Source organism: Pezoporus wallicus, unplaced genomic scaffold (assembly GCF_028554395.1).
Source record: "Pezoporus wallicus isolate ANWC-B61680 ecotype Strahan unplaced genomic scaffold, APGP_CSIRO_Pwel_v1 scaffold_11491, whole genome shotgun sequence".
In the NCBI taxonomy this organism is placed as follows: Eukaryota; Metazoa; Chordata; class Aves; order Psittaciformes; family Psittacidae; genus Pezoporus; species Pezoporus wallicus.
In genome coordinates, this window is record NW_026642649.1 from 2,580,104 (window position 1) to 2,606,427 (window position 26,324).

Here is a 26,324-nt window from a genome sequence, read left to right on the forward strand (position 1 = left end):
ATCTTAGAGGGGTTTCTTTAAGGGCTATGCAGTAAGGCCTGGGTCCTGAGTACGTGATTGAGTTCAAAATGAGAACTAGAGGAACAGAGCAAGGATGAAGCGTGCTAAAAAGGGGAGTCCAGAAGGAAAACTAAAACTAAGATACTGGAAGCTAAACTGAAAAAGCTGCTCCTGGGGTCTTGAATTTTGCCATAAGATTTTTGCACGCTGCTTTGCAGTCATTTGGCCTCTTTATCTTCCTGGCTTTGCCTGAAAATGGGTATAACAATAGTACAGGTACAGGTCTTCTCTCAGTCTCTTGCCTGAAGCTGCTTCTGTTGGCATTCTCTGGTATAACACTTGCTTTTACCACCCAGGAGACACCATAGCTGGCCTTGCTTTGGGAACGGATTTTTGCTGGTATATTGAATTAATATTTTTAAGCCTAGGTCTGAAACTTGCTTGCATCTGCTGGTATAAAAGTCTGAAGCAGTTCAGCTGTTAGTGAGACCAGAAGCAGGTAGTGCAGGTATCTGTAACCTGGTAGCTTCAGAGGTTTGTCCTCGTGCCTTCAGAGCTCTTCAGCTGATGGAGATCTGAACCACTCAGTGTCATAAAACTCAAACAACCCTCCCCATCTCCCGCTCCTGAGTATCTGTGCTGTATTTTCCAGACATAATGTCAACCTGTAGAGGCTGTAAGGATATTCCCTAATCCTCACGAGCTCCCCAAGCAGCGGGCAGCTTTGCTATGCTGCGTCTTCTTGCTGCCAAGGAAGACAGAAGCAATGGGTTCAGTGATGCTTGAGATGGTAGAAAGAAGGGGAAGGCATTAAGACTGTGGGACAAAAAGAGGCTCAGCTCGGATGGTAAGGGAGAAGTGGCCAAGACGTAGCTGAGGAGTGGGCAGCAGAGGTAAGCCTGCAATCTGCATTGCAATCCAAAAGCTCTTGGAGACGTGAGGCACTTGGTCTGCTGCTGCTGGCAGCAGGGCCGTGGCAGCAAGGCTTTGAAATGTGCCCTGTGTGACTGATTTTGGACTGGGGCAAGTTTCAGAGCCTTGTTGATGCTCTGGGCTGCCGTTGGGCACCACGGTGGAGATGCAGGGCTGTGGCTCCAGCAGCATGCCCCTGCGGGCTGTGGCATGGAGGAAGGCAGGAGGGGGAACGCAGATAATCACTACTTCTTATCCTGATATATCAAGTTGGGTGCTAAAGCAGACTCTACGTCCCTCCTCCACACAATGTGCTCAATCACTTGACTTCTATGTAATGGGAAGCACTGAATTGTATGATTCTGCCAGGCAGTGAGTAGAGGGCAGAAAATCTTTGCTGTTAACGGCAGGAGATGGTGGAAAGGGGCTGTGCACACAGGAAGCATTTCACTTTCACAAAGCTGAGACAGACTCTTTCTTTTAAAGGCTTGTAGATTTTCATACATCCCCAGAAGGAGACACGTGAACTGTGGACACTGATGGTTTCCAGGGGGAAATTTCACCCACCACTCCCCTTACCAAAAGACAGTTTGGAGGAGGAAAAAAGAAGTCCTGTGATGGGGATGGTTCTTTCCCAATAAGCAACAGCAAGCAGGGGAATCCATCAGGTTGTTAGCTGTGCATTTTATTTATAGCACAGTATATGTGTGTGTGTATATATATAAACTATCTGTATAATGCATCATCAATATCAGGCTTCACAATAATAAGAAAAGTAGCTCATGGGACATAAACATATAGCCCATGAGCTAAATATCTGTAGTTAGGTTTTATGAAAGATTATGATCGTACCTCCTTAAATGAGCCTCCTTTCTTTGTAGCCCTGGGAAGCCTAAAGGGTATTTTTAATCATCCTTAAATGGTGCTTGTTAAAAAGAAGTGAAATTCAAGGGTATTTTGGGATGTAGCCTTTGCTTTAAACACATTCCTTGTAGGTGGGGAAATCTACAGTTGTTTGTACCATAGATGCTCAAGCTCCATTGATGTGTCTCTGTATGCATCGTTTGCATGCAAGTTCATAAGGCAATAGCATCTTACAAAACCGTGTAAGAAAGAGAATCGATTTCTAGCACTTCCCCAAATGCAGAGCACAAACACGCCACAACCATTACGGCAGTGTGGAAATCTGCTTGAGAAGTAAGCCAGAGGAAGTCTGGATTCTGACCACTTCTTAAGTGTTCAATACCCTGGGGGTGCATCCAGGGAATTCAAAATCTGCCATAAAGCCAGTGTGTACCTTCAAAACACATAGGTGCTTAGCCTCTTACCAACGACTCGGATACGGAGGAGATCTGCAGAGGTCCTGTGACTGCGGGCATGATCCTCCTTAATGCTTTAATGCTTCAAACACGTGTCATGTACTTCTGAAACCCAGGAAAGCATATGGGGTTTGCATGTTGACAGAGCGATGTCTTTGCTGCACTTTGGAAGAAGGAGATGGTGGGTTTGTCTCTATAGACTATGAGCTACATTGATTTCTGGTGTAACATTGCAAAAGTCGGTGGGGTAAACTGGTCTGCAGGATTAATTGAGTTTAAAAATTAGATGGAGGATTTTAGGCCCGTAAATGTGGTTTTGGGGCCATGTTTGAGATGCTTCTTTTTTTTTCTCCTTAGAATTGGGCTCTCTGTACTTCTGTGTTTGTTAGATGGTAAATTATTGAAAACCAAATTGCTGCAGTGCTTCAATATTTGAAGCCAATTGGAAGTTTGCCTCCAGCATCCTCATTAACAAAAGCAGAAGAATTTTGCAGAGCAGAACTATTCCTCCAGTCATCTTGAGGACAGAGGCAGTATTCTACGGGCAAGGCTCTCGGGTTTTCTCCACAAAGGTTTCCATGAGCTGCAAGTGTGTCTTCAAGAATCAAATGTGCAATAATTAATCCCGAACTCCACTCAATATGTTATCAGGGTTCAAAAAGAGGAGATACCTGTTCCTGGGGGAGGAAATGCAACTTTGATTTCTATTTCAGGCCCTCTAGGATTTGGGCAGAAGCAAGCTTTGAGGGCAAGTATGAGCAGAAGTTTGAATGGAAGATGAGACTTGGAAGAAAACCCAACCTTTCCTTCAAATCCATTCGGAACCTACTGTTAGCAATTATATGTAACATTACACTATCCATTCCCTTTGAGTCTCATTAGTATGTTTCCCCAAGCAGTTCTTCACTGATGCATAGTTCTTCCCAGCTGATATCATTTAAAATACAACTTCTGGTCCCCCAGATGTAATACTTCATCTCCAAACCATCTTCCAGAATGAGGGAGAGAATTCCTCTCTGTGCTCCTCCCTCGAAGTACCAATGTTTCCCTCTTGTCCCTGCCAAATGCTGCTTGTACACTGAGGATTCCCATGGGACCAAGAGATGATGTTATCTAGCAGCTTCCCTGAAAAGTAAAACTGCAGCAGTGCGTTTGGCCAGAGCATCCCCCTTGCTCGGGAGTTTCCATGCTCTGGGGTCTGGTGTTAATGATAAAGCTTGTACACCGAATGCCTGCTGTCGTGTCACAACACACAGGTGTTGCCTGGTGCAATTAAACTGGTTGCTGAAGTAACCTGAATCACGGCTTTTCCTACACCGGTACTCCGTGGCTTTCAGGTGAGCTGTACCATTTCCAGCACAGCTCGTCTCAAGCTGCAGTCCAGCCTGGTGCCCACTCTGCAGTTCCATTAGCGAAAGAACAAGCTGTTTTTTCCTGCCTTAATGTCTCAGATTGTTTAAACATTGAAGACTTGGGACCAGGCTTTGGAAACCTTCAGACAAGAGAAAGCACAGACTGCCTTGGTCAAACCTCGTGCAGAATTTACTCAGCTGCCTTGGTGCATGTGGGACCTGTGGGGGACATGACATGGCCGGTATGGCTGGCTTTGTGCAAGTGGGGTTGGGTTGGGAACGTGTCTGGCTTTTAACATCATGTAGGAGAGAGATCACTCATGGCTTGGCTAAAGGAATAACAAAATGTCATCATCCAAGCTGACGTCTTGCATTGTATTGACCAAAGCAGAGCACAGAATCCCAGACCGGTTTGTGTTGGAAATGACCTTAAAGTTCATCCACTTCCAACCCCTGCCACGGGCAGGGACACCTCACACCAGAGCAGCTTGCTCCAAGCCCCTGTGTCCAACCTGCCCTTGAACACTGCCAGGGATGGGGCAGCCACAGCTTCTCTGGGCACCCTGCGCCAGTGCCTCAGCACCCTCACAGGGAAGAGCTTCTGCCTAAGAGCTCATCTCAGTCTCCCCTCTGGCAGGTTAAAGCCATTCCCCTTGGCCTGTCCCTACATCCCTTGTCCCAAGCCCCTCTCCAGGTTTCCTGCAGCCCCTTCAGGCACTGGAGCTGCTCTCAGGTCTCCCCTTCAGGAGCCTTCTCTTCTCCAGGCTGCCCCAGCCCAGCTCTCTCAGCCTGGCTCCAGAGCAGAGCTGCTCCAGCCCTCGCAGCATCTCCATGGCCTCCTCTGGACTCCCTCCAACAGCTCCAAGTCCCTCCTGTGCTGCTGCCCCAGAGCTGGATCAGGACTGCAGGGGGGTTCTCAGGAGAGCAGAGCAGAGGGGCAGGATCCCCTCCTTTGACGTGCTGGTCACCTCCTTTTGATGCAGCTCAGCACACAGGGGCTTTCTGTGCTGCAAATGCACACTGCTGGCTCATGTTGAACTTCTTATCAATCAACACTCCCTTCTCCTCCCAGCTGTTCTCAATCCAGTTTATAACCAGCCTATATTTGTGCTTGAGATCACCCTCGCCCAGGTGCACCACCTCACACTCGGCCTGATTGAACTGCATGAGGTTGGCATTGGCCACCCCACAAGTGTGTTAAGGTCCCTCTGGGTCCCATCCCTTCCCTGCAATGTGGGAACCGCACCACACAGCTTGGTGTCATGGGCAAACTTGCTGGGATGCACTCAAGCACGATGCTGATGTATGTGCTGTGCGGGGTCGTTCCTTGGACACTCCCGGGGCTCTGACTCCTTTGTGTGTGACAACGATTTCAGTTAAAACTGATTCGTGGGGAAGAGAAGAAACTGGGCATGCAAATAATATTCTCTTTGATCGATCTTAATGCGTACAGAATAGTCTCCCTCTCCCTTTTCAGTCAAATCTTTCCCTTAAGGCCGTGTTTCTGTTTATGCCTTACTGATGTCTGCGGTGATGACGGGTGTATAACCTGTGCATTCCTCAGCGAGTTCTTTATATATAAATCTTTCCGATATATTGGTTTGATAGAAAATGATCTTGGTGGCCTTGGGGCTCAGTGTGAAGTTTCAGAGTCATGGGGAAAGGGGCCCATGTGTTCGTACCGTCTCTTGCACAGCACTGAGCTCTGCAGGCAGCTCTCCCAACACGCAAATCCCACTGTTTGACTGAGGGAAGAAACAGCTTGCTCTGCACTGATGGTAGCAGATTGATGAATTTGGCTGGAGGTTTATTGAGCTGTGACAATCACGGGGACCCTCGTGGTGATAATGGAAGAACAGGGCCCTCATGCGAACATTACAAATCCCCTGGGGAGAGCGTGTCTGTGGGGCAGCATTTCATGCTTCACATGATACTGCTGTGGGTCAGACCACATAGGCTTTGGAGAGCCATGGCATAGCTGCAGTAGCTGTGTTACATAGCCTTGTTTTCTAGAAACCTTAAGCATCGACAGTGGTTTCGCCAGCATTAACCCCTTCAGGCGCTTCCAGGATGACGATAACCACATTTGACCACCACAGCACACCAGGGATGAGGGATGCTGGGGCCCTGGAGACCTCATGCTGTGTGTATGCATCGAGTTCCCTATATGAACAGCAGGGAGAGCAAACCCTTGGCTATGGCTGATTGGGTTTTCCCCCCTTTACATGGTTTATTTTGCTGTGAGAAATGAAGATGTTGCAAACAACCCATCTGCGTTTTGGCAACACCTCCTCTGCTCCTTGATTATTTTAGTTTGTTGGTGTCACTTTGCATGTTTACACTATTCCAACTATTTGTGCCACTCTTCTTCCTCCCATCTTTTCCTTTTCCCCCTTTTCCTTTTTTTTTCACTGGCAGCTTTACAGTGTTTGGAAGAGCTTGACTCTTCTTTTGCCTCCTTTTTTACCTTAGAAACATGGAGTTTTATATTCGTGTGTGTTGCTGAGATTTTTTTTCCTCTCCAGTCTCACAAAGGAAGCTTCCTTACCACATCTAAGCTTTTAATTTGATTTCTTGGTAATCTTTTGAGGAGTTTTCTAACAAAAATGGTGTTAAATCAAAAGTGAGACTTTTAAGGTGGAGATATAATCCTCATCCATACGAAATGAGTAGTTGTCCACCCAGGGGGAGCGAGGAAGCGGTTCAGTGTGGTTAGCGTGATTTAAGGAAGGGCCTTGCCTGAGCCAGTTGCCACTTGTTGCCTTGTTTTTCCTCCATGGGTAGCCCGGCCCATGTACAATGTTGAGACTGTCATCTCTGTGTCTTGAGGAGGGAAAAGACAAAGAATCATGTTTTTCCTTCTCAGGAATGAGGGGATGAGCTGTTGGTTTCTCTCCGGGGTTACTGTGAAAAGGGAAGAGAAAGCAATTGTTCTCAATTCTATTTATTCACTGCAGCCCACAGAGGGGCTTTTAGCTGTGGCTGAGGCCAGTGGACAAAGCAGCATTGGAGCTTGTTCCTGCTGCGCACAGCTAGTCAGAAGGGTTGCCCACTCTTTCCCTATTAGTGTCTGGGTCCTGATTTGGGCACTGTCCCCATGATGAAGAAGACCCTAATCTGAAGTACCCTGCTAGCCAGGCATAGCATCAGTGCTTCTTGCCAGAAGTCCCTTTTCACTGACAAGGAAAGGGCACATCTTTAGCGTGTCTCCTGCTGCCGCATCCAGTAGGTCCAAGAGTTGCTTGCCACAATGGGTTTCACTTCGATTTTCACGGTTGTTGAAAGCGCCTTTATTATTCTTACCTCCTCCCTGTTTCTTCTCCATAGCATGCCAGCCCCCAGCGCAACCTGCGACAGATGAAAGGAGGAGGGAAGATGATTATTATTAGTTAATTAATCAACAAAAAGCCACCCAAGGTATCGCAGGCATTTCCCCACACCTGAGCCTGCTCGTTCCCGTTTGCGTGCGCACACTTGGAGCCGGTACCGAGCGGAGGGAAGCGCAAGCATGGAACACACAAAACCCGGGGCGCTGGAGAGGGGACGGGAAGCACGGTTAAAACCGGAGGAAACCCCGCAATCCTGCGCTCATTTCCTCCTTGCGGTGCGAATGCAGAAAGGGGCGGGGGATGCTGCGGGGAAGGAGGGAGGGGAAGAAGGACGGGGTCCGTCCCCCCCCACCCAATTGGAGGCGGGGCTGGGCCGGAGCGGCCGCGGAGCCGGAGCCGGCAGCGGCGGATCGGGACGTACCGGTAGCAGCAGCCATGGAGCCGGGGGGCAGGCGCGGGCGAGCCGCCGAGGAAGGCCCGCGGCCCGAGGAGGAGGAGGTGGACCCCCGTATCCAGGTGAGGGCTCAAGCTGCTGTTGTAATACGTGGGGAATGGCGATAATAACTGTCATAATGGTGACCTTTTGTTATAGCGATGTATAGACGCGCGTATGCATGTCCGTGCCAGAGCAGTGTCTGGATACCCGCCGGGTGCGGGGGGAAGCGGCCCCGGGGCTCCCCAGTCCTTTGTTACCCCGCGGCCCTTCGCCGGGCTCCGCGGTTGAGCGTCCTTCCTTCTTCCCCTGCTGAAATCCCCCTCCTCTTTTATCATCTCCGGTCGTGACAGCATGACCTTGCTCGTGAAACAGGGCCGGTGCCCGGAGGTTTGTGAACGGGGGCACCCAAAGGTTTTGGTGGCGTTTTATGTTTAATTTTTGGTTTAAAAAGGATCCGTTGGAAGATGGCTTTTTCCTCTCTGAATGCCTTCTGAAACGCTTTTTATTCTGGCATGGTTCCTAAACAAAGCTTTTCTTCCCCAAATCATGTCTTGCCCAATTGCCTGGTGCAAACTTCAGCCCACTGTGGTCCCTGAAATGAAAAGTATTTTTAGGTCTCTGCAGATTTATGGCTTTTCCCTCCGGGATTGCTGGGACCATTTGTCACGAGAGGGAATATAAACCCATGTGTGCATTGCTGAGAGGATGGATTCTTGGCACAGGGCCCTCCTTGCTGTAATTGTCGTTCTTTTCTCCATCGTGAGCATTTCTTCTCCAGGGCCAAGCAGAGCAATTGCAAAATTAACAGGGCATGGTTTCACAGAGCAAGGCCCTCAGCCAAAAGCCAGCCTGTTACTGCTCTGGTTTTGAGAAGCTGAGCTCCATTAGTGCCTATTGATCTGTTGTTGGCCTTAGGTTCTTCAGCTTGCAACATGTTTCCAGGTACCTGATTCGCACATGGGTGGTGAAACAGTGTTTTTGTGTTTTCTGTTTGGTTGGGAAAACAGGTTGCTGCGTGTGCCTCCATGAGAGCTGTAGCGTTCTTAGCCTTACAGTAAGGGAATTGGGTAACTTCTGTACGAGCGTCTGTTTTGGAGGACAAACACAAAGATGTATCCTCCACATTCTAGGAGCTGGAAGCGAAATTCGTCCTGTGAGGCTAAGAGTTAATTCCTTAGTGTGAGCAGCCAGTCTTGTCCTCTGTGGGAAACTGCTGGGGTGACAATCTGTGTGCAGTGTTCGGGTTATATGGCTGAGTGATTCGGGGTGGATTCTGTTGCGCCGGTTGACAACAAAACACCATTTCAGTTAGGGAAGCTCCTGTTGAAACTGGGGGATCTGCCATGGAGCAACGTTGCTCAAATAAAGAAGCCCATTGGAGCTTGCTCCTTAGGGTTGCTTTTTTGTGGTAAGAAAGCCATTAAGAATGAGCTTTGTTTTTACAGTAACTCCATTCATGCCAACGCCACCTCTAGTAAATATTTATTCAAGGGATTTAACAACTTTGGGTTTGCTGTTAAGAGATCAAAACCTCGGCGTGGAGGCAGACTAAGTAAACGCAATCATATGTCCCATTGACTGGTTGTGTTATGAAATGGTTTGCCAAAATCCAGAGTAAAATGCCTCTTGTGCTGCAAGACAGGTTTCTTATCAGCCCTGTGATTTCACTGTACATCTTCTGTGATAGCAGTAACTTTATGCCCATCCTTTTGGGGGGGTGTGGGGTGTGTGTATCTCACTGGAAACTAACAGATACTGACCATATTGATTACCAAGACAGAGCTTAGGATACCCTGTGTTTGTTTTAAATAGCAACACATAAGCCAGAACAGGAAATGTACTGCCTTAAAAATGTGGAGCTTCTCTCATTATTTAGCTTGTAAGTAGCAAACCAGTGGTAAGCAGAAGAGCAGTGGCAAAGTCATGGTAAATGTTGCAAGGTTTCCTCTTTTCACTGACTCTGTAAGCCACAGCCCTTGTGAGTATTCAGTGGGGATGCTGAGTGAGCCTCCTCAGCCACTTCCCCCCCACATTTCTTCCTACGTGTTTGACTTTTCATCCTTTCGTTCTAGGGAGAGCTGGAGAAGCTGAATCAATCTACAGATGACATCAATCGCAGAGAGACAGAGCTGGAGGTACGGAATTCATCCTCGCGTTTTCCTGCGTGCGTGTTGGGTTTTGTGAGCGCTTTTGAGTAGGTTCCTTCCCGAATTGTGCCGTCCTGGACGGTAATTTGGCAGCCAGAGCCTAGTGATGATTTTTCTAAAGGTGTGACTTGTGCTAACAGCTGGAGCAGAAAGGGAAGAAGTCAATGTGGGGAACACCCCCCACCCACTGCCAAACCCTATTTTTAGGTTTTGAAACTAAACTCGGACAAGTTCTGTTTATGCAAGTCACTGGTTTGAGTTTGTGTTCTTGTGATTACAGACAGTGAGAGTCTATTTGGTGAAGAGGTCTCTGCCGTGCAATCACCTGCCAGGATCTCCTCCTTGGCAGCTATAGTTTTGCCTTTGTTGTCCGTCCTTTCCGAGTAAGGAAAGTTGAAGGAAAATACTTTGTAGTTGGAAAAAGAGGTTTTCTTGGACACTTAAACATCCAATAGAAAGTTCTGAAGGAATTGTTTCTAAAGCCCCACATCTGAGCTCCAGGTACTTGGTAGTTATTCCGGAAGGCTCGGTGTTACTGATCTAATAACAAATCAAAACAGGCTGGCCTACTTGTATGTCTAGATTTTCTTTCCTTAACTACAAAAAAAATAGAGAAAACCAGTAGGAGCGTAACATGAATATGCTGCTAAAGGAAAACCGGCATAAAATGTTACTTTGCATCCTAAATAATTTTGATAACGTTACACTGTTTTGGAACACTGCATCGAAACATGCTGAAATTGCAGTGATGAACATACTCTAAAAGTTCATCTCTAGATTTCTGTCTGCATCTTCAAAATGGCAACGTTCCTGTTGATTTTTCTTGTACCTCCTTGTATGTGTGTTTTCATGAGATGGGAGCTTGGGATGGTTCCTGGTAGTGTCATAAAATACTGGAGTATCCCTTGTGTGCATCAAACAGAATGTAGGGTTATGAACTCTTTTGGAAACAAAGCAGCCTTGTCGTGTGGCTGTTTTCTTCTCCCTACTTGTTTGCATGTTCTGTGCTTTGTGGCATGTAGATCACAAATTGATTTGTGGAAATGATCCTGAAACTTTGCGGAATGCAGGGCCATTTGTTATGCAAAATTAAACTATATTTCAGCTGTGAGAACCGTTCAGTGTCACCAGCTTGATCTAAATGTTATGAGTGAGCTTTAGGAATCAGTGTGCTAGTCTGCAGCAGTACCAGTTAAATGGGCTTCAGGGCTCTTTATATACATCTATTGAAAAAAATGATGTATATCTTTTCAGCCTCCTTATTTCATGCTGAGGTACTGAAATTGAAAGGTGGTGCTATGGATAATTGCCTGGATTTCATTAATCTTGTCATAACCTTGCACTGAGGACAGACATATTGTGAAGCAGATAGAATAGTAGTAACAATAATGCAAATGCGTACTCATAAGTCCCATCATGGGGACTTCAGATGGGATTTTACTGCTTGATTAAAATTATTCATGTGTTCAAGTGTTTGTAGAACCTGGAGATCTGCAGCTGCTGCGTGTGTACACATGCAGAGCTCTAAAGGCCAAAAGGGCCCTGGGTATACCCCTGTAAATGAAAGAGCACTGTTTCCACATTAGCTTGATCTTATATTATTGCTTACTTTACTTAGTCTAAGAAATAGTAGGTGTCTGATAGTGCAGATAATGATTACGTGATGCTTTCTACCTCTATGTCATTAAATGTTTACAGCAGATCTGTCTGCAGTACTTACTGTAAAGAGTCTTTGGTGGAACCAAGTTGAAGTGCCATTGGCAGTGTGCTTTCATGAAAGTTTCCTCTTTGCTTTTCATCTGAAAACCTGACTGGGTTGAAGCCAGTTTGTGGTATCATGCAACTGCATAATTTTAAATCCAGAAAGATTTTCATTACTTTTGCTCTGCTTAAATTTGAAGGACAAATGCAGTTGGATGATGTGAGCAAAGCATAATTTATGCACCTGCTGATAAATGCATTTTAAATGGACTTAAGACCTTCATAGAGGAAAGATATGTAAAAAGCCCAAAGCAACACAACACCTGTGGTTAGAAGATGCTCCCTGCATCCTTGCTCCGGACAAGGAAAGAAATCTTTGCCAAGCAGCCTTTTAAGGTAAATCCAGAGTTTGCAAGGGGGATTTTAGAAGTGGGATCATTCTGCTTCAAAGCCTTCCAAAATCCTTGAATGCTGTTGAAAATGTGGGCTTCTGGGAGAGTCATGCTGAGTTTGCCTTTGAAGGTTTGCTCTTTTGGCTGTTATTAGCTGCTTTAGGTCCCTCTTGCTACCCCTTCCCGGTTTATGGTGGTGCTGCTATTGCAAGATATTTCATTAGAAGAAAGATGCATTGCTTTGGTTTGGGGTTGGTGGGGGTTTTTAAGTCGGACAATGGAGTTCTATTTATCCTGTTCTATTATTATTTTCTTCATCTTTTCAATATCTGATCGTGGTTGTCTTTAATGGGAACATAGACAGCATCATTAGACGATTTACAGCACAAGATGCTGGTTGACAGCTTCCTGTAGCATTACTGTGTGGTCCATACATTCCCACTGTTGGTATTTTCCCCAGAATAATCTGGAAAAGCAATGGGAGCATTTGAGTAGAAGGAATATTTCTCTGAAGGAAGTTCAGAAGATGACACCCATGTTGCTCTGACTTGCTGTGCTCTCTGGTAAGCAGGAAGAGTAACCTTGTGGCGTCTAAGTACAGCGAGTCTGTTCTGGACTTCATGTACCTTTGCAGGGGTCACTCTAACTGGGGCTGCTGCTGACTGTCTCCAGTTCCATTAACTGGGGAAAAAAAGGCTGTAAGTGTGAAATGCTTTTAGCCTCAGGTCTACATCTGCAAAAGGGGAGTGAAAAGTCTGCTTTCCCCAATGGAAATGTTAAGGGGCTGGTATCACAAAAGGCTTCTAGGACTTTGAGACCACCCTCTCTTGGTGTAGCCACAGGCATGTCTGTGTTTGATCAGTGGAGAATGTATGGGTATTTGCTGCTCACAGAGGTGGTAAAATGGGGAGTTCAGTTTTAAACCAATCAGCCTGCCAATCTTTATCTTTTAATACAAGTTCTGCCCCCAAACCACATGTGAGAGGGGTGGATTTACATGCATGGCATGACTTGAACATGTATGTTGAAGTTGGCTACATCTATTCTTGACATAATTACTCATTTTCTGTTCTTTTGACCTATGCTATTAAACCCTGGAGAAATACCCTGACCTTGTGATGCTCCCAGCCTGTTCAGGAGTTGTGGGGCTGCTAAAGGGCACTGAGTGACTGGTAGTTGTATGTTGCGTTAATGTATTGCCTGTTAATGAATCTTTGATTAGACTTGATTTAAAATCCATAATGCTGCTGTACTGATTGCAACACTGAGCATTACTGACACAGCCAAAGGATGATAAGGGTCCTCTGAGGGATTTAACACTTGGCTTTGCTAACGTCCCTGTTTATGTTGGAAGTGGCTGTGAGAGGGTGGGGGAAGCATCTTGCAGGGGAGATACAAGGCCAAATGCAAGTTAGAGTGGTGCTTTGCTGTTTGAGCTTTTTTCCTGTTCATTGGAAATGCATCTCCATCTGAACTCCCATCAGGAGCTGCAAATGTGTTTAACAAACACGCATGACTCGCCTGCCCAGCTAACTCCTGCGTGTCTTTGGCTCCTGAACGTACAATTCAGACGGAACAGATTCACTCGGGGACTCTCTGGCAGCATTTCAGGGAGGGGAAATGCAGCACATACCATTAAAATTACTGCTGGAATCCCAGCTATCCAAATGTGGTTTTTGTTAGAGAGTTGTGTTGCTGAAGCTGCGAGCCTGCCAATATTAAGGGGAGAGGGCTGCACATGAAAACCAGAGCTGAGCAGTGCTGCTCTCAGCCGTCCTTTTGTAAGCAGGGCCTGGTTAGGATCCTTCTGGTATGCTTGTCTAGATCCTCTAGTCCTGATCGGCAGGACCTTGTGTTACTTTTACTCCTGGATTTATCGTAAAGGTCACCCTGGGTTGGTGTTGGGTAGAGTCAAAGGAAAGGGGTCTGTCAACTGTGGTGCTTTTCCACTTGTGAGCCTTGCTCCTCGGAAGGCAAGGTGTGTTTTGTTTAGAGGTGCTCTTCTCTTGGTTTTGGGATAGAGATCAAGCTTTTGGGATGAAGATGGAGCTTTTGACCCCGTCACACACAAGAATTTGAAGGAAACCCTTTTTTACACAATCCTGACTCTTTCAAGATTGAGAAAAGTGACCTTTCTGTGGCAGGAATCTCATTCTGATCACGCCTGCTTGGCCTGCAGAAACATCTTTCTGTAGAAACCTCTGCCTCATTATCAGTATCCCAGTGCAGCATATTCCAGTGTTGGTAAAAGAGTACACAGATAAGGGAGAAACAGCTCGCTGGCTGGTATTTCTGCTGGGTTTGGAGTGCACTATACACGCATGATGAATTTGTCCAGCACTGGCAGGACAATTCTTTCCGTGTCTTTTTATAATCTACTTGTTTCCATAGGAAATGCTTCCTGCGTGGGGTTTGCCTCTTGTTTTGCCTTCTGCCTCGTGCATGGGTGAGTGAGGCAAGGCTGCTTCCTCTGCTGTGGTGCTGGAAGTGAGTCAAAGGGCTTCACTTGATTCATATTCCTGAACTAGAAATGTGTTTCCAGCCTAAGAGAGGGAGGAAGGGTTAGGCAGAGAAATCCTGTTTTGGAAGGGGCACCCAGTGCCTTTCTCTGCCTGCTTTTCCCCTCTTTTCTTCTAAAAGGACTAGAAGTAACAGTGTGTTGGTAGTCTGAGTCTGTAACTGTCTGCATTAGAGCAGCTTCTAAATACCAGTTTTTGTTGTTCTTACGTGACAAATTAGTAGCTGTGTGGAAAGAAAAGACTTCTGCATGCACAAAACTTGAGATATTACTTAACCCATTCCTTGCACTTTGTTTTTGAGCTTGGTAGTCAGTCTGGTTTACTTGAACTGCCCAGGCACCAAATTAGATGCTAAAGATGTCATTAACCTGTTTGATGCTCTGCGGTAGATCTCCATGTGTGTCTGGTGTGGATGTAGCTGGGAAGCCTACCTGCTTTTGCACTTGGATGTTGTTGATACAGGTGCTGTTAAAGCTTGGAAAGTGAGCTTTGGCAGCTGGTAGGTCTCTGTAGCAGAGGAAGGCAGGTATGGATGCAGGAAACAGATGAAGCCCATCACTCGTCAGCAGTGTCATTCCCCATATACCTTCCAGGCTTGTTTAATGGGTTGTTGGAGGTTCTGCACACCGAGCCGTCACAAAGAGCATAGGACAGCCTTTGTGAATGAAATTTAGATGCGCTTGGCACCAGGATGCTTCATGCCCAGTTGATGTGTGAAGTTCACTTTAAAAAGAAAACTGTTTGAAAATACAAGCTGCATTTGATGGGCAGAAATAGTTACTTGCCTGGCATCTGGCACCACCTCATCCCCATCACTCATGAGGAAGGAAAACAAACGTGCTTTATTCTCCAGTACAGTGTAAGTGTGAAGTTGTGGTTTAGTTTCTGCTCACATTGGAGGGTGGATCTCCAACATCCTGTAGTCTGGATGGCCTGTTGTTAAGTGTTGACCCTCTTCTGGTGCAGTGGCAGGTTACTGCCTGATAGCAAGTTACTGGAAGCAAAGTCTGTTTTTAATGATGAACTATTGCAGCAAAAGCATATATGGGATAGGAGCCTGGCATGCTCCCTAAGATTCTGCTCGTGAAATCTATCATTTGGGAGGAAGGTGCTATGGATTTCCAGGAAGAAAGCTGATGAGAGCAGAGCTCTTGCTTGGTGGGGTTGTCTCCCGAACACAGATGTTAAGGCTTCCCCCCTGATGGGGATTGTGGATGAGCTGCACTGCTGTGCTCTTCCTGAGCCTCTAAGTTTTTGATGTGAGTGTGGTTACAGAAAACACCATTAAGAGGATTTATAGTTTTGAACCGCTTCACACGTGGGTCGAAGCGTCTCGCTGACAATAATACAGGAAGGTAGACATAGAGCAAGGAATTAAATCGATTCCCAAGTTATTGCTTTGACCACAGGCCCATCCTTCCCATGAAACACAGATGAGCATTTCATGTCGTGTAAGCAGCAAGTGCACCAAGCTCAGTGCTCCTAAGCTTGCCTTGCTTGTAAAGCAACCTAATCCCCTTGGTGCTTCTGACCACCCCATTTTCACATGAAGAGTAAAAATAGCTGCTGCATCAGTATTTCTTGTTTAAACTTCTCTGGGGGCACCTGCCAGGGGAAGTTTGCACTGTCCCAGGGGTGATGACTTTTATAGATGCTTTGCCAGCACGTGGCAGGGCTGACACTGAGCCAGCACACTGAGTGTGGCCATGTGTTTGCAGCTTGGAGCTGTGTCAGGGACCATGAGGGCTGAATCAGTTTGTATTGAAGAGGCTGAGTAGTGTTTTGCCTCCCAGATGAAGACAGGCTGAGAAAGTTGGAGCTGTTCAGCCTGGAGAAGCTGTGTGGAGACCTCACAGCAGCCTTCCAGTATCTGAAGGGGGCCTATAGGGATGTTGGGGAGGGACCCTTCATTAGGGACTGTAGTGACAGGACAAGGGCTAATGGGTTAAAACTTAAACAGGGGAAGTTTAAATTGGATATAAGGAGGAAATTCTTTCCTGTGAGGGTGGTGAGGCACTGGAATGGGTTGCCCAGGGGAGGTTGTGAATGCTCCATCCCTGGTGGTGTTCAAGGCCAGGTCAGACAGAGCCTTGGGTGTCATGATTTAGTGTGAGGTGTCCCTGCCCATGGCAGGATGGTTGGAACTGCATGATCTTAGGGTCCTTTCCAACCCTAACTGTTCCATGAATGCACTGGGTTGTTGCAGGATGTGCACAGTGTAGATACACAACATGGGATTGTTTGCTTTTGTAGTGTAGTTGGGGCTAGTGGAGAGTAAAATTGATGCGTGTAGTGCAGGAGAGGGGATGGGTTTGGCATTTTGCCTTCTCAAGAGACCCCAGCATCTTCTTGCTGTGTCCAAAGGGGATGGCTGGAAACGTTTGGTAGAGACATTGATCACAACGGAGCATGAACATATGCTTGTTCTCTCATGCGGAGGGTGGCAGAGCCTGCAGGCTCGTGTTCCTGACAGTCAGGAACCTGAGGATAAATGCCATTTGAAATAAGTCATGTGATGGATGACACAGGTGTAACGTTCTGGGGCTTTCAGTTTTCATTATTGTTCTTCACCAGAAAAAGTGAAGATGATCAGACCCAAAGAAAGCCTCAAAATAGGAAGTGGGCCTCTTGTGGGATAAATGATAAACTGGAAGTTGACACCAGCATATTCTTCAGCTGAAGCTCCCCGTTCTGTTTAACTACCTACTGAAGTGTGGCTGTACTCATGGACAAATGTCTGCTCAACCCTTTGAAAGACCTGTGCCTTAGGTGCGGGGTACAGGTTTAGTTACGCTTTAGCAATCTGTATGTGCTTCATCTGATTTTGTGGGGGATTAGTAAGTACAGAACTTGCTGTTGCCTTCACAGCTCTGTCCTTGGCTTTTGGTTTGGTTTTTTTCTATTTTTAGCTTTTTAAATCCAGGTGGAGACCAGGCCCTCTTTATCTTAATAGATAAGAGTGCATGTAATTGTTAAATGAATAAATATGGGGTAGGTCTCTATGCAGGGATTTGGTAGTGATGGTGTCTTTGTTCCAAGTGCTTATCTAGACGTGTGAACGGATTTGTTTGATGAATCACTGCATAGGGCTTTTTTTGCTTACCGTGTATACATATCTAGTTTTCTTGAGCTGTTTGCTATCCACAGTTAGTATCCTAATACGCACCTTTCACAGAGAAGGTGAAAACCAAACCTTCAGGCTCACTCATTTAGGAATAAGCTTTTCATTTTGTTCCTGTGCTTGTAGGGAGGATGGTTTTGTTGAATATGCGTCAATATTTAACGTTTTTCGTGCAGTGCAGTCATCGTGTTTGCAGTCTGATTTCAGTCGCTTGTGAAACTCGCGTTGAACGGTGAACCATGCGTCACCCAGTGTTTGAATTTGAAAGTATTCAAATTCTTCTCGCTGAGGAAATCATGGACTCAATACCCATTGTTTTAATGATACGTTTCGGGCTTTCACGAAGAAATGAGATTATTGACTGGGTGGGAGTCAATTAAATAATAAATTAATGTGCGTTTAATTCTCCATTTTCTGACCTTCTTATCCGTTTGAATACTCCCTTGGAACAAAGTGAGGTGCCTGAAGAATCTAAACTGTTCACATTGGATTAAAATGTTACCAACGCTGGCTAAGGTTTTAGATAACACCAAGCTGTGTGGTTCGGTTGATACTGGAGGGAAGGGATAGGGTCCAGGGGGACCTTGACGCGCTTGAGAGGTGGCCAAGTGCCAGCCTCATGGGGTTCAGCCAAGCCAAGTGCAAGGTCCTACACCTGGGTCGGGGCAATCCCAGGCACAGCTACAGGTTGGGCAGAGAAGAGATTCAGAGCAGCCCAAGGAGAAGGACTTGGGGGTGTTGGTTGATGAGAAAATGAACATGAGCCGGCTTCAGTGTGCGCTCGCAGCCCAGAAAGCAACCGTATCCTGGGCTGCATCAAAAGGAGCGTGACCAGCAGGTCGAAGGAGGTGATCCTGCCCCTCTGCTCTGCCCTTGTGAGACCTCACCTGGAGCATTGTGTGCAGTTCTGGTGTCCTCAATGTAAAAAGGACATGGAACTGTTGGAACAAGTCCAGAGGAGGCCACGAGGATGATCAGGGGCTGGAGCATCTCCTGTATGAAGATAGGCTGAGAACATTGGGGCTGTTCAGCCTGGAGAAGAGAAGCTGCGTGGAGACCTCAGAGCAGCTACCATTCTATGATAAAGGAAGCAGAGAAGCTGTTACTGAAGTATGTTGCTTTTTCTATAAAAACTACTGTATTATTGCAGGTTTTTCCACTTGTGAATGCATAGTGGTAGGTTCCTGTGTGTTTGAATTCTTCCAGGGAATACAGGGTTGTGCATTCTAGAAATCCTCAACAGTAATGTCAAAGCCCTCCTGAATTAAAGCACTTCTTCAAGCCAGCTGCTTCCTGATCATCACCATATCACTCCGGCAGTCTGCATGAACGCTGCTCTCTAATTAGAATTACAAGGTTTGTCAAGAGCTCACATGGCCCTTCCTCTTCATCGCCTGAAATCCCGGGCCAGCTCCCAGCCTGAATTTGCATCTCTCTGCAGTAATTCCATTGATTTAGAGCCTGTGTTGGATGCCGAGATCGAAATCAGAATCACTCTGCTTAAAAGTGTGGAAATTTCAGTGAAGCAGACGAAATACTTTCATTGCTTTGGCTAATCATGTGAAGAGGGCAATTTGTCCGGTTTGGAAGTAGCTGGAATTTACTTTTTATGAATGCAGTAAATAATAAATGGGATGTAGGTGTCCTTACCCATTCGTACAAGCCGCAGCTGAAAAGATGGGCTTTTCTAGCAAGAAGTCGCGCCACAAGGACCTGGAAGCTTTTTGCTGCTATCAAAGTAAGTAGGGTGTGTTTATAAAAGGAAAAGAGGAGCTGATTTGAAAATACACCATGTGGGAAGCCTCCATTTCTTCCTGCAGGAAGCAGATCCTGTCCATCTTTGTTCACGTTGTGAAGTGGTGTCTCTGGGGGGGGAACAATATTAGGGATGTCGCATGCTAAGGTTTAGGAGATGCTAATTCCAGCTGTTGTGGGTATTTGGCCTGTCTGCTGGCCTCATTCTAGTGTTGTCTAGGTGTCTTTGTCACTGAACTCCCTACTGGACCTTGTTGCGCTGCTGTTTGCTTCCTCACTGAGTAATCTACATCTATTCCTCTCTGTAAAACCCTGCCAGAGGGGCCACCTAGCACAGGGGATTGCAGGCTTTAGATGGAAGCTGTCTCTGAAGGACAAAGATTTGGTGTCCAGGATGCCAGCTTTCCGATAGGGCTCTGGGTTCTTGTTACTACTGAAGAACTCTGGCTTAGTCCAAATGCCAGTAACCACTTTGGATGCGTCGCCTTGTGTGGGGGCCTAACCCGAGGGTGGGAGCAAACAGGTAGAAAGAGTATTTAAAGCTCTAATCGGTCTTTGTTGTGTCTTTCCCTTCTGCACCGTTTCGAAGGACGCACGCCAGAAGTTCCGCTCCGTGCTGGTCGAAGCAACAGTGAAACTGGATGAACTGGTGAAGAAGATTGGGAAAGCCGTAGAAGACTCTAAACCTTACTGGGAAGCTCGGAGGGTGGCGAGGCAGGTGAGAACTCTCTGTTACAAGCTTGTGCTGGTAGTTGGAGAGCACGTGCTGATTGCGTTGCTTTCCTGCTATTAATAACACCTTAAGGGTATGCACTTGGCTGATGCTGGTCTGTGTCTTGAGTTGCATGTCAGTGGTGAGAACTGATGGGAGAAATGTTTCTTCCCTGCACACGTTCTTCAGGCCAGGAACAGCTATAGGAGACATAACCAATCAATAGCAAAAGGCTGGTTCTGTCCTCATTATCAATGGCCTTTCCGAGCCCTGCTCTTTCCTATCGGTACTTGTAAGTATTTGAAACGCAGTGTAGATTTCATGTAGCTGCTTTTTATTCTTAAAGCAAAATGTGCCACAGCTAAATGGCTGCAACGGGAAGCTGCTGGGAAAGAGGCAGGAGTCAGGAGACCTGGGGAAGCCTGCAGGGCTTTGTGCTGATTAGGTTGTGCTGAAGCAAGAGTGTGCTCACTGGGGCTCTAGAGGGTGTTGGTTTGGGCAGAAACTGAGCTTTGCTTTCTGTACTGCCATCAGAGCCTTATCTCCTTTCTCTGAAGTACTTGGTTATTGATAGGCCTGTATGGCTGAGGCAGGGAAGGATGAGGTGTGGAAATAAGGGTCTGATCTACTGCAGGGAAACAAAGAGAGCTTGTGAGATGTGGGGCAACTGCTTACTTTAAGGAAAAAGTAGCTGAGAGGTGAGTGTGTGGTGGTTAAGGTATTGCTTCTATTAGGTGTCTGTAATGGGGTTTGCTGGTGTCTGAGGCTTTTTGGCAAGGGGGAGGCTGTTCCTGGGTACTGTTTTCTCTCAAGGCAGGGAGAGGCAGAAGCAGTGGAAGAGATGCCCTAGAGCTGCTGCTCTGGATGTGGAGGGGCAGCATCTGTGTCTGGGTAGCCGGAACACGATTGTGTTCAAGGGGAGAGTGAGAGATGGGGGAGCACGTGTGAAACACGTGTGAAGTGCAGAAGGATTTTGTTTGGAAGAGTAGGTAGGGGTGGGGTTGAGGGATGAGAAAAGTAGTGTAGGTGTGTGCCAGGAGGCAGTAGGAAACTTGCAGCATGAGAGAAGAGAATGCATCCTCAGAACAAGGCACGGGAAAGGGAGGCATGAAAGCTTCATCACTTTGAAAGCTGATGAAGCAGGAATTGGGTTGGTGGGATGTGGTGTGCAAGGTAATATGTGACCGTGTCAATCCTTTAAATTGCGTGACATTGTTTTGGAGCCATTGTCTCAGGCACTGGGGATGACGTGTAGGGGTTATTTAGGCTTAATCCTTCAGACTAAAAGCAGTGTGGCAAAAGGGTAAACTCTGCTTCAAAGCCCAGAAAGCACAGTATCTGCTACTCATCTGTAGCTGTTCTGAAGGCAGTCCTTGCTCTTGGGGCCTATGGTATGTGCTAGAGATAAACCAGTAGTGAGCTAGAGAAAAAGAGGAAGTTAGTAATAAAGATCAAGGAATTGTTTCTATTGTGTTAGTTAGTAAATGCAATTAAAAGTATCCCCAAAACTCTGCCTTAAGGATGATCTTAGACTTATTTTACTGTAAATACCTCTGTCATGCACAGTGTGCATAGGACTTCTGCCGTTGACTTTTCCAGGTATAACTTCTGAAATGCATACTCGGAATGCAAATCAGATGACTTTGTAACAGCAAGCACCAAGAGCAGTGAGCTGTGCCCTCTGTCCTGAAGCTGGCAGCAGATTATGCCCTGAAAGTGGAATTTTTTACTGCTATATCTTTGCTATCTCTGAAATCCATGCAGTCCTGCTGGTTCAAACGTGCCAATACACTGAGAAACCCAAACTTCTGAAGACTCGTGGATTAGAGCTGTAGGATCGCTACTCCGCTGTTGAGCTTGTTGGAGGGTACTGTATTTTTCTCGCAGTCTGTTCTGTCGTTAGCTAGGCTTAAATGCTTTTATACCAGATCTGCTGATTTGCTGCATATTCAATTTGCTTGTAATTCCTTGATAACTTTTTCTGTTTTCCAAAGCCAGGATTCCCCTTCTACCTGTTTGTTTCACTTCTTTCCATTTTGTGTTACGGAGCTGGTCACAGATCCGAGCTTCCTCTTTGTATCTGCTCAGCAGACAGAGCTGGACGATTGCCTCTGCTTTCCCTTTGGCTCTTTTTCCATTTCATGATTTTATTAGACAATAGGAGGGCCAAGAGGAATATTACCATTGAAGGACAGTGCATCTATCTGGAAAGCAGGAGATTGGGAAGATTGGTACCAATCATCAGTAAAGCATCAACCTAAAGAGTGTTTCTGGTCTTAATTCAGTCTTCCAGAAAAATTGTGTTTAACTGGGAGCAAGTGTGCTGTGTTACAGTGGGGAGAAGGTGTGAGTGGGTAGGGAATCATGAAACTGGAGGAATGGACCAGAATATTTAGGTGTCAGTCCACATCTTTCGTTTTACTTTGGTTTGTAAAATTGTAGGGAAATATGGGAACAGCTTGATACTTTTTCATTCAAGTTTATAATAACATCTAACTCTATGAAGCCTGACTTCCTCCTCCTGTCTTTATGCTTATTTTAGAGCTATTAGGCTGCCCCTGAGAACACAGGCACAAGGTTCTTATGTACTTGTAAGAGAAAGGGAAGTGCAAACTTCAGTTTTGTTCTCGGTAAAGGGAAGTAAAATCATGACCTATAAATTAAGTCTTCTGGGAATAAAGAACTGTGTAATTAATGACCTTTAGTTTGGCAGAAATGCAGGAGTTTTCCAGAGTTCCTTGTGTTTAAGATGTCAGTTGCAGGGTTAGTTGCCTGCTGCAAGCTGTGTTTAGTCATATCGCAGAGCTTGCTTTCACCTGGCACCAGCATCATTCTCTTCTGGAAATTCTTGTTTCATCTACTGAGATAAAACCCATTAAAAAGGCACGAGGGCACTGATGTGGGCTCAGCAAAAACCAGGCTCCCAACTCAAGTAGCTCCCTGGAGAAGCTTTAGGACCTTGAGCCCTTTTGTCTGCCCACCCATAGCTGCATCCTGTGCAATCCTGTGTTGGGAGAAGATGGTGAATTCAAAACAAATTAATTCTCCCATGTATAAGCCCTGTAGCATCTTGTTAGTTTAACATATGCTAAGAGAGCTTCCACTTGGCCTTCCTCAAGGTGAAACTTTGCTTTAACAGAACAATGGACCCTTAGGGTCAGGATTTGAGTGCTTTGCCCTGTAAAGTGGTGTCAAGGGGAAGGAGGATGCTGTCTCTTGGTACCAAACCAGGAGCATTTGGCTTCTGCTGAGACTGAAGTGGCTAATATTCTTGCCCCTGTAGATTTCATGCAAATTCTGCCAAGACAGCTCGGTTGTGATTCTTCATATGGCGTAGCAGTGGGCTTTGTGGTGCACACCTTACTGTTTTGGAGCTTTTTCATCCAGATTTGTTACTTAATCAAACTTGAATGTATTTCTGCCGCAAGAACCTTTTTGCATTTGGCAGACTGTCTTTTCGTGTTGCTCTTTAACTTACACCATGATGTGTGTGGTCAGTGGAAGAGCCTTGGCACATAGCGGAGTATCGTGTACGTACACAAGCAATGACTACGTTGCAACGATATGGAAGTCCTTTAATCCAGGAGGTGGTCCAGGTGCTTACAGGTGTTAGGAAGATCAATTGTCTAAACCATCTATTTGTTAGGTTGGGTTTTTTTAATTATTATTTAGTTATTGTAGTGGGGTTTTCCTATGGGAGGGGGTGTTGGAGGGGTGGTGTTGGGGGATTATTTGCTAGTAATCTGCTTCCCTGGATGGCTAGGTGAAGAATGAGACTTTTCTCACCCTAAGGTAGTAGAGGAGAAGGGTGATGTTACCAGGAAACATTAATAATGTAAACAGCAGCATAGGTCTTGAGCCTCTGACTTAAGGAGTGTCTTAAAGCCACTGTTGACTTCTGCAGGGCTGGGGCGGAAAGTGCCCATGTAATAGCGTCTGAGCAGGTCATAGTTTGTAGGAGCTGATTTTGTGCTGATAAATTGCATCATCTCTCCGTTCCCATGTAAAATGGGGCTGTCAGGCTGCTGCGAAGCCAAGTTCACTGAGGGAAATAAAAGCACTTTGGGGTCATTGGGTGAGGGGTGCCATTAAAACACTGTTGTGTGGACGTCATTGCTTGTGAACCCAGGGACAAAGTGAACAGGAGGATTTGTCTTTCTGCTTTGTTTCTGTTGGAAATACTTAGTTTGGTAAACATGTGTTCCCACTCACCCCCACAAGTAAAACAATCCATGTGTAAGTAGTGACCCTCACCCGTGTTGGGAGTGTTGGTTTTAATTAAGCTTTAGCTTCTTTTAGTGAGCAGGGGTCTTTAGAGGGTGAGGAGTTATGCTTTAGTCCCCAGTAGTGGCTCAGGCTGGTAGTAGGTGCAGGTGTTTTACTCAGCTTTAGTACTGAGCTTATTTGGAAGGGGCGTGGGTTTGCTGTGTGATGTTCCCCTCACCTCATTTAGCTTTTAAGAAAGAGTGTCAAAAAACTTGCTTCAGGCAAAAATAGATGAAAGATCTATGCTAGGTCACATCTATATGCATCTCTCATTGAGGGACCCGTCTGTAGCAAGTGTTCAGACAGGAGTATATTGAAGGGTATGCATGGAATCATAGAATGGTTTAGGTTAGAAAGGACCTTAAGATCATCCTGTTCCAAACCCCTGCCATGGGCAGGAGCATCTTGCACTAGATGATGTTGCCCAAGGCTCTGTCCAACCTGGCCTTGAGCACTGCCAGAGATGGGGCAGCCACAGCTTCTCTGGGCACCCTGTGCCAGCGCCTCAGCACCCTCACAGGGAAGAGCTTCTGCCTTAGATCTAACCTGAACTTCCCCTGTTTCAGTCTGAACCCATCACCCCTTGTCCTATCACTACAGTCCCTGATGAAGAGTCCCTCTCCAGCATCCTTGTAGCCCCCTTCAGACACTGGAAGCTGCTCTGAGGTCTCCACGCAGCTTCTCTTCTCCTGACTGTAATCAGTGGTGAGAGGTAGGTGTGTGTGAAAAGCCTTCTGACACACATCCCTCCTTCTTAAACGCAGAGGAAGTTTAGACAATGGATCTTGGGTTGTTTAGCCATTTGAAGGTTGTTGGGTGAACCCTGCACCAAGTGGTTCAATGAATCTTGTATCTGAGTGAACCAGGATGAAAAGGAGCTGCTGTAATCTGGCAGAACAGGAAATGAGGTGAAACTGAGGCACTTGATGGTGAAGGTGGGAGGGGTATAAGCAGATAAAAGCACACTTACCTAGTTGGAAAAGTCTTCCTCAGCAGATGAGACAGATACTATTCTTTGCAGTATTCAGGACTGCCCTGCCTATAAATGAATGAAGCTTTCCAAAGTGGCCATTGCATCTCTGTTTCTAAGTGTCCAGCTTGAGGTGTGTGAAAGTAGCGTGGCAAGCCTGGAAAGTTACAGATGATGACTTTCTTGGACAAAATTCATAGAACTTGGAGCTTCAAAACTGCCAATCACCCTTAAAAATGAATTAGGAATTGGAAACCGGTCTTGCAGGCGTCACTTCTGCAGCACCCAGCTTTCCCATCCAAATGTGGTCAGCGAGTGAGAGCTAACGGGATTGCCGCACCAGCTGGCTCTGCTGTGGGCAGGAGGACAGCATGGAGTGTGAGTGACAGCTCCTGGGTCCAGATCCAGCATTTTGGATACCCAGGTCTTCCCCTCTGGTTCCTAGGCATTAGATGTGTTATCCATCAGTATACTGGAGGTAGCCATGTCCTAAGGCATCTTCCTTTTGATCCTACTTTTGTGAGCTCAAGTCCTGATGCTCATGTTAACAAGGAGTTAAGACCGATTTGTATTATTTGGAGAGGTTATCTTGGCTTTTTGGTGGAGGGAGAGGAAACTTGAGAAGCAAAAACTACGTGTCAGCAGAACTGTGACAGACCTGCATTCCCGTTTGGCAGCTTGCTATGGAGCTAGTGAAAAGGCAAATTATTATCACGGTTGCGGTGGAACAACAGCTGACCTTTCCTGAAGGAGCGTTTCTGGTTAACTGTTTAGGAACCAAAACATTATCTGGTGGATTCAGGTTTTGGAAGCAAGAAACAGGAGCTTGAAAATTGACTTTGACAAACTCCTTCCAACCACTTCAGGAGGAGAAAGAAAGTGAGCACCCAGAGCACTCGACTGCTCTCTGTGGCTACGCTTTGGTGCTGCACTATCAGTGCCATTAATGGGCTGTTAATTCCACTTTCTCTTACAGTTTGTTCCTCTTGCCTATGGAGAAAGCCTGAGACACTGATGTGTGCAAAAGTGCCCCTTTTATCAAATGAGAACAACTTCTGTCAATGTGGGACCAGTAACTGTCATAGGCTCCTAAGAGTATTCCCACCCATGTTTCTGGTGGGGGAGCCAGCAGAAACGATTTTATATGGGTGTTGTTCCTCCAGCTGTTTGCAGTAACCAGCCTAGGCTGGCCATTTAGGTTATTTGTGGTCTACCTGTGCTGATGGTTTGCCCTTTTAGTTGAAGATGCTGTGTTGTGCTGCCCTGGTGGCTCTCGGGGAGCCTTGCAGTAGTGTGAGGATAGAGAAGGTAATGGTCGCTGGTTTAGGAAGGTGGGGTGAACGGTGTGAGAAGTGACTTGCTCCTCAGGTGTGTAAATCAACCATGCAGAAAT

The 26,324-nt window shown here is 46.3% G+C and overlaps 1 protein-coding gene across 2 annotated transcripts in view; it reads left to right on the forward strand.

Moving 5' to 3' along the window:
• SH3BP5 (SH3 domain binding protein 5) overlaps positions 1-26,324 on the forward strand; it is a 163,320-nt gene that overhangs the window by 108,249 nt on the left and 28,747 nt on the right. Inside the window, exons 2-4 of one of the 2 annotated variants that reach the window (XM_057431611.1) lie at positions 7,343-7,428; positions 9,421-9,483; positions 19,573-19,701. In XM_057431611.1, the coding sequence (XP_057287594.1) occupies positions 7,348-7,428; positions 9,421-9,483; positions 19,573-19,701 (273 nt within the window). In that variant the 5' untranslated portion in view covers positions 7,343-7,347. The remainder of the gene's footprint in view (positions 1-7,342; positions 7,429-9,420; positions 9,484-19,572; positions 19,702-26,324) is intronic. The other variant, XM_057431612.1, reaches the window with a different exon arrangement.